This window comes from Pleuronectes platessa, chromosome 19, assembly GCF_947347685.1.
Source record: "Pleuronectes platessa chromosome 19, fPlePla1.1, whole genome shotgun sequence".
Lineage (NCBI taxonomy): Eukaryota > Metazoa > Chordata > Actinopteri > Pleuronectiformes > Pleuronectidae > Pleuronectes > Pleuronectes platessa.
In genome coordinates, this window is record NC_070644.1 from 15,662,531 (window position 1) to 15,671,170 (window position 8,640).

The 8,640-nt window shown below is 42.8% G+C and overlaps 1 protein-coding gene across 1 annotated transcript in view; it reads right to left on the reverse strand.

The window, feature by feature from the left end:
* LOC128425246 (transmembrane protein 132C-like) overlaps window positions 1-8,640 on the reverse strand; it is a 123,966-nt gene that overhangs the window by 23,671 nt on the left and 91,655 nt on the right. The window contains 3 exon segments of the mRNA XM_053411778.1: window positions 8,322-8,345; window positions 8,347-8,487; window positions 8,490-8,514. Coding sequence (XP_053267753.1) covers window positions 8,322-8,345; window positions 8,347-8,487; window positions 8,490-8,514 — 190 coding nt within the window.

An 8,640-nucleotide genomic window follows, 5' to 3' on the forward strand; every position in this document is an offset into this window, starting at 1 on the left:
TGCTGCCGGGGTACAATGGTGGAGTGTGTGGGGGCTGATATGGTTGTGGATGAATGATGTGTATGGTAGCAGACAACCTACAGGAGCAGTGCTTAAAGAATAGTTAGTGAATGTGAGCGTCTACAAGCTCAAGGGCAAGGTCTGCTGTTGGTGTACACAGCTGTGAGCAGTGTATCCCTCACGACTGGAGACCAGCAGGCTGTGGAAGTTGTTTGAAAGCAGTTCATGGATTTATTTTTTCCCAGTTTGCATTTGAGGCATCGTGGTCCTGGAAACAGGGCAGTAGGTTGAAGCTGCCTTGGTCTGGATTCATCCATTCAACAGCACAAACTGCAGCAGCAATAATTACCTATGTGTCATCAGGCAGTCTCACTGTATTTAGAATGCTCACGCTCCAGGTTTCTATAGTTGTTTTTCCATATCTCAATTTACGGCTTCAAGGTAATTATTTTTTGCAAATTGCTCAAATGCAGCAAAATGAACATGACAATGAATTATTAACCCTTCAGTTGGTCCAACATGGTACAACAACAACACTCACATGTACAGAAAATACAAGCCACTCAACCAGATCTAGGGAGAAATACTGAGAAATCAATATCCTGATCTATAGTCGCCCAAGCAAGGATCGATTGGTAGCCATTGTAACATGTGCATCACCATGTGAGTGGAGGAGCTTCCCTGATTTGTTAAAAAAAAAAGGGGAAATGAATTAACTTGAAGCCCCAATGAACGCTGTTGTCAAGTGATTCTGGAGTGGTGGACAATCAGGGTTACTACAACTCACTTTCCCCAGTATATATAAAGCCAATACAATCAGACATAACTGTATTCACTATATTTATTATACACATCACATCACATACATCAAGCAAAATGTCAAATCTAATTTGTAAAGTCTGGAAGTGTAGATACATATTCATCAGTTCTACAGCTCGACTAGATCCCAGGGAAAATAAATACGTAAAAAAATACGTAATACATAATTGATATGTAATGAAAATATAATAAGGAATAAATCTTTGATACCATGTTAATGTGCAGATTCTATCATCTGTTGCAGTACAAATGCTTCTGTGTTTTTGTCTGTTTTATCGTCTGTAAGGTTCGGTCAAAGTCACATTCATTCAAATGTGTTTCGTCACAAGCTCTCTTGACAGGATGAGCGATAGGACACAGTAAAGTGCAGCGTGACCTGCTGTCCGGCACTGGAATTGGATTTTCCCGTGTGGGTTTATGCAGCAGTCAGGATGCATGATGACATCAACAAAACGGCCACCTGTCAAATGACTTAGAGATTTTTTTTTTTAAATGAAAGTGAAAGCCAGAGCGAATATGAACAGTGGACAGTGTCGTGGGAAAGAGAAACATCTGAAACACCTGAGTGGATTTAAATATATGTGACCATAGACTCCATAGAACGATTTCCAAACTGCCTCCTCCCCAAAAGTGAAGCCAAAGCATCTTGATGGTCACCTGGTGGTCAGCTGTGGTATAGCTCACAAGTTCTACCTCCTGTGTAATAGATTGCATATGGACCAAACTAAAAATCAATTAAATCAAAAATATAATTTTTTAATATCTGGTAAGTTTGCAACTGCACAGACTTTAAATTTTCAAGATGGCCGCATTCTCATGTTTTGGCTTCACTTCTGGATGGTGGGAAGAAGTGGAGACATGTCGTCCATCTCTATTTAACATTCTACGCCGGCGACCCTCAGAAGAAACTCGGCTCAGATCTACACCAACACTGGCAGAGAGTGATTAACTGAGCTCACCTGTCCTGTACCGTCAGGGTGCAGCCCCTAGGTGAAGGATTTACAATCAATCTGCCTCCACAGCACTTTCAGCCGCTCACTTCAATTATCAATTATCAATAAAAACATTCTGTTCCTCCCAGCCGCTCGACAGACTCACGCTGCCTCACTAACATCTGGACATCTCACAGCCTAGAGGGGGAGATAGAACTGAAACCCGAGTCAGGGGGGAGTCCACAGCTCCCAGGTTTTTATTTATTTAATTTTTGCTCTCCCCCCCTCAGTTTTTCAGTAATAGTGATACAACAGCAGGGGAGAGTGGTGTTCATAGAATGTAATCTTCTCCACCATTATGGCTCTGGAGGAAAAAGGCGCAGGAGCCAAGTTATTCTGCAACTGCGAGGTTCAGGTTGGAGAAAAGTCGGAGCGAGGTGCCGATAACTGAAATGACTTGGGTGGTGATAGAATGAGCACAAAAGATTGAAAATTACTTTTTTATTTTTCCCCACTAGTGAGGGAGATGACAGTGTTTTCAGGTAGAACTGTTGAAACTTTTTTAATTAGCAGCTCTGAGGGAAACTGAGGTGAGTGCAGATGAATAAAACACTATAACTTATTTACTGGATTGTGTCAGCGACATTAGTTACTCCCCAAAAAAAACATGTTAGTGGAGTCTGAAGTCTTTTTGTGAGGATGAAGTAAGCTGGATAATCAACTCCTTTGTCTCCACTGATTTAACACAATTGGCAGAGCCGCTACAATTGCAGTATTCTGCCATGACCACGAGTAAGAAAGAGCACTATTGATTATTAAATCAGGAGCCGCAGTGATTTATACTCTCCTCATTAATTAGATATTGATTTATTATATAACTTGTTGGCCTGACAATCTGTTGGATTTTGTTATCGCGTACTCTAGAGCTCTAAATACTTTTAGTGAGATTAAATATAAAGCCTCTGTTGTTTTTGTTCCCCTCATACTTTCTCACTCTTTATCACGAGGAGTGGAAACGCCAAAGTCGGCAGTGGCAAAATCGGGCGTCCCTGATAAAAGCCCGTCCATATTTTAAAGCGCTCTCTTCTGTTTCTGGAGGTCATTCGATTAGAAGAAGCCAGAGGGGCCATGTAGCGCTGCTCTCTGGGCCCAGCTGGCCAAAAGAAAACGGTTCTCCAGCCAGATTGACAGCGTCGAGGAAAAGGGTGAGGGAAGGCCAGCCAGTGAGAAATAAACAAACGCACAACAACAAATTACAGAACGGACAGGCTCGGCTTCAAAGTAAAGCCTGAGTGACGTGTTGTACAGAGAAGCTACATCGAGAGGGATGAGAGAGACGTCGGGTGACAGGAGTGAAATAAAGTTTGTGTGTCTGAGGCACAGAGGACATGTAGAGTATGTGGGTCAGTCCTCACAGGAGCGGTGCTCTTTGACTGTAACTTTGTTTGTGCTCACAGTCACAAACGTTTACAGGTGGACGACACCATGAGTCCTAAGAGCAGCTGCAGAGGATCTGATATAAAGTCTCCTTTTCGACCGGTTAATTGGTTAAACTGCGGGCTCTCGTCCAATCAGATTTCTGGAGCTAAACAGCTAAATCTACTTCTCAGAGTTCTTGTATGTGATTATATGAAGTGGGTGCAAAACAAGCCTGGTGCACGAGAATGAATCCACCAGTGGTGAGAGTGAGAGGAAGGATAAATGTTGTCCAAACACTGAGGAGAAAGACACAGCCTTGAATTAGAGGCCTGTATATCCACAGGAGGACTTAATTAAGCTATAAGGGGCATTATGGCTGCCTGCAGATGGCTAATGCTGCCTTGAGGACACTTAACATGCCAGTGGATAACTTCTCTGTGCAGCCTATTAGCGCTCCGCTGGGCCATTTCCAAATACAGTTCCTGACAGCGTGACAGTGTGACTGATGGCGGCCTGCTCCAAGACCGCTGGCTCGTCCCGATGCTGCGATAGCGCTGTGTATAAATTACAGATATGAGGGGCCGCTCTCTTTCTTATTTTGTATCTCTTTCACTTGCCTGCAGAGGACACAACTTCTTCTTAGTTGTCCTTGTTTCCACCCGTCTGTCACCAGCTGCGGAGACGGTATGGAGACAGCCACATTTGGCCGAGCCGTAATTACTGTAGACAGAGGCGCTCACCCGTGATCCCCCCCCCCCCAAAAAAATGGAAAAATACAAAATCCAATGTTGAGCTTCTTTGCTAATGGCCCTGGCTGTAATGTTGCGGGACCACGAGCACAGAGCTAATGTTGTTGAGATTGAAATGCAGCGAGTTTTTTTTCGAGGCGATGGATCAAATGCTAATGATAGCATTTGGGGATGTACTGTAAAGAGCTATGGGGGCCACGCTGGCTGTCTCTTCTAATGAGAGAACAGAGGAGCACAGCGCGGCGAGAGAGAGATCAAAAATTCATGGGAGGAAGCAGCGGAAAAGAAGCGAACTCTCAGTCTGCATGTTCCCAGCATGTGGCTTCTTTCAAAGCTTGTTAATGAAGCATAGTCGGCGTCGGCGTCGGATCGAGGTCGCACAGTTTATCCTCTCGTTCCGAGGCAAATAAATAACATCACATTCGAGGTAGGATATAAAGGCTTTTCTCTGAATGACGCAGGAGCCGGTGTTCAGGACTCAGGTTTAGCAGGTTCATAAAGGTGAGTCCTCTCGTACAGTAATAATAAAACGATATAACGCTAGCTTTCAGTGTTTAAAGTAACTTGCTCATCTCTTCGTCATCTCACTTTTCTTCCTGCTGTTAAATCTATTTATTTAAAAATGGAGTCAAACAGACGTGTCTTATAAACTGAGGCACAAAACCACATGGGGGGGGGGGGGGGGGGGGGGCACTACAGTACAAACTCATCATCTGAAAACACCATCGTCGAAAAACACTCCTCATGAAAAACTATTCAGTATTCTGGCCTGTTTCCAGTAACCTTTAAAATGTTACAATGCAAAGTGTCGGTTCTGATCTCTCTTATAGAACACGTGTATTTACCTTCTTGTGGTTTAAAAACACCAACGATTTCATTTGTAGGTTCAATTTCTCGTTTTTGTGGAGAAATGAATTGTGTTCATCAGTTGTGCAGCTCTTGAACAGTCAGCGGGATTAGCTGCAGCTCCAGTGCGACTCTCTCAGGATTGAACTGTAAAGATAATGAATGAATGGAAGGAGGGGTGGTTTTACTAGTTTATGTTTTCTTTAGGGATACATCAGTGATTTTTTTTCCCCTTCAGCTTGATATGTACTCCCATAACCCCCCTCCCCCCCCCCCACCGAGTTTAGATTTCTTCAAATAAGTCTGTGATTAAATGTTCAGATCAACAAACGTAAAGACTCTGCAGCCAATGAATGATGAATAAATAATGTGTCTCTGGAAATATTCAATAGACAAGTTGGTTTTGATCTCATCCTCCAGTAAAGCGTTATTGCAGTGAATGCTATGATGAGTTGCCTCTGGTTATGTTTTTCTCCCGGCTTATATTATTTTCTGATTGGTTTGTTTGTAACGACCGGACACATTTCCACAGCAGCACAAGCGTGTGTTATGAATCGGGGAAGAACCCGTTCCATGTTGGTGCAGATCAGGGAGCGGGTTCCGGCCATTTGTTTTTCCACTTTCGAAATCTCTTCAAATGGATCATTTTTCCAACAGTTTTGTTGATTTCTAAGGGAATAATTTGTGGATATTAATGGGAAAAGTCAGGCAGATTCAGAGGAGGAATTTTTATGAGTATTTCTTCACTTTTATATCATGTTTAAACAGTGTTTATAGTTGGCTATAATTGAAATTCACCGTTATAAAATGTTTTTTTTAACTGTTTATATAAATTTCCTGTTTAAATATGAATAAATCACACGTTAAAAGCAAAATTATTCCTGTGGAATTTGCGCATTGTCTGTACTTATTATTTAAAGATGGAATTTTCTAGTACGTCATTAATTAAATTTCCGTCCACACTTTCGACCAGATGTACAGGACACAACGTTTCCCGTGAGTTGTCTATTTATCATATAAAAATGTCATTTCAACACTCACCTTTAAAAAGACATTAAAAGTTGAGGAAGTGTTTCGAAGTCAAAGTCTCAAGGCGACTTCAGCGGCCAGGAACCATAAATCATCTCTGAACTGCTGCCTCGCCAAATTGCCATAATAAAAGTTTACGAAGTGCTTGAAGGCATTTGATTTTTTCCCCTTCTTTTACATGGCCTTTATCGGCGAGGAAAAAATTACAATTATTCTTATTTCTCTTTCAAGAGACAGACGGAATGCCTTTCGTTTCATTTTGGAAATACAAACAATTACACAACAATTCATCACATTTACAAAGTAATTATCACAACACAATTAGAAGCCACTTGCCAGTTCATCCCTGTTTGGAGTTTCTAAATCCAAACTCAATTAAGTTCTCAGCCAGCAGGCGAAGAGCTGACGGAAAACGAACAGCTGACAGATTATGGACAATGCACAAGCTTTGTGTTGAAAATAAATTGGGCCTTATGTTTATTTAAAGGGACCATTGGATTGATTAATTTGTCATAATTCCCTATATTCGCCACTGATGCATTGTGCACAGTCGGAAGAAGGAGCAGTCCATTGTGCGCCAGATTTGTGTTTGTGCAAGACGAACAACAAGCTGTGCAATCGTGAATTAATAGCTACTCGTTGTGTGGCGGGACAACAAAAGTTTCAAGGAAACAGTCGAGGAAATATAATGAGGGAGTGGAGCTGCTGATTTTCAAGCCGTTTAGCTAATTCTGTAAAAATCAGATGTTTACATAATTGTCTTTATCTTTACTTTCCTCTGCTTTCTATGAAATCTACAGGTGGGAAGACAGGGGGACACATTTATTGTCCTGTTGCCTCAGTAAAACATTACACCGGGTTTTAAAAGAAACAAAAACCATCTCAGCTTCAATCTTAAAGTGTTGAAAATACCTTCCCGACTGGCGGTAACTCCAAAAGTTAAACAGCTTAAAAGTAAGTACAGACCCGGAGATGAAGGTCGGCTCCTCCACCTCAAAGTCATCGGCACGTTTCAGAATCCGATGAGCCAGAGGACGGCCCAAAGAATAAGGAACACCGGAGGCTCTCTGCCGGCGCCGTGTGATCTTTGCCTTGACGTCTTAACACTTCCACTTAGGAACCCGGGTGACCAGGACAGGACCCAAATTATACTCAAGCTCTTTTCAGATTAGCGGGTCCCGCTTTAATACTGCAGGTCTCAGGTGTGTGTGTGTGTGTGTGTGTGTGTGTGTCAGAGTCCGACACCTGAGTGGGTCTGAGCGCACACTCTCTTATCTGCTCTGCTCATGAAGTGTGTCACCGCAGAGGAAAAATGTTAATTTGGGGAAAGAGATGGAGAGAGTGAACTGTGAAGTGCAGGAAAAATGAGGTTTTATTAATGGACTCTTCGGCTTCGGATGGGGTCGGGTCTCGTTATCAGTTCATACTCTAGTTTTGGTCGAATTCAATAATGTTGTTGTGTTAAACTTCGACTTCAAGGACAACTCCTGCATATTTTTCGGCATCTATCTTCTTACCTATCAATATAAATACACTTTGAATAAAAAGGCTGTGACATCGATCATAACTGTGCGTCCACGACAGCGGCAGCAGGACTGAATGGAGCTCGACTGAACTTTGAATAGACGGTGAACAACACTCTGTGCAGCAGCGGAGGCTTCAGGGTTCTGTGGACTGGGTTCAGCTGCAGGTCTTCACTTGTTGACAAGCAGCTCAATAACTGCAGGTCACTTAGAGAGATTCAGAGAGAAATAGCTGCCCCCAGAATCACCACAGACCAGAGAAAACAGCCCGTTCCAAACAAGCTGCTTCAGAACGGCCACTGAACAGGGACGAGAGGATGAGGATGCTATTTTCAAAATAATAACACACACACCCTCATAGGCCAATCGGAAACCGAGAAATCTCAGACAACAGGATGTTTTCCTGCCTTCTCCTTTTCAAGATTCATTAACACAGGTGCACAGATATTTATTTTACAGCCTGAACAATATATCAAATGGGATGATGTAGGCTGGTATATCACAGTTTGTTATATGCAGCGATGAATGTTCTATTCATACCATTTAGAAAAGATGCACATTCATGTTATTATTCCATCAAAATGTATCTTGAGTCTTGATTTAAGTTCTATATATGTGGTATTAGTTGATTATTATTGCTTATATAGTTATTTATAATGCATTTTATGGTAACAATTGTAGGGTATTAACCTCTCTCTCTCTCTTTCTTTCTCTCTCTTTCTCTCTCTCCATCTATATCTCTCAACTCTCTCCCATCCCTCTCTATATCTCTCTCTCTTCTATCTATCTATCTATCTATCTATCTATCTATCTATCTATCTATCTATCTATCTATCTATCTATCTCTCTCTCTCTCTCTCTCTCTCTCTCACTCTCTCTCTCTCTCTCTCTCTCTCTCTCTCTCTCTCTCTCCTTATATACAAAATCAGAGCTCGGCCACAAACAAATCAATTGACTGGCCTCCACAGTCATGCATGCACACACGCTTCCAGTTCCTTCCTCACCATGGCCAGTGGCACGATGCCGCCCCAGGTCCTGCGGCGCCAGGCGGATCAGGGTCTGCACCTCGTTGGTCAGGCTCGCGGTGAGCGGATACTCCACCTGCCACGTCACCTCCCTGCCCCCCTGCGTCACCATCAGCCCGTTCACCTCCAGGTCCACCTGCAGCAACCCCGCTGGTAGCCCCCCGCCTGAGCTCTGCACGCCAACAGAGAGAGAGGGAGAGAGAGAAGATGTGTGTCAGGAGTGGATTCAGAGAACGATAAGTAGTAACAAGAAAGACACAGGCGGAGGGAAAGGGAAAAAACAAAACCAGCGGATAGA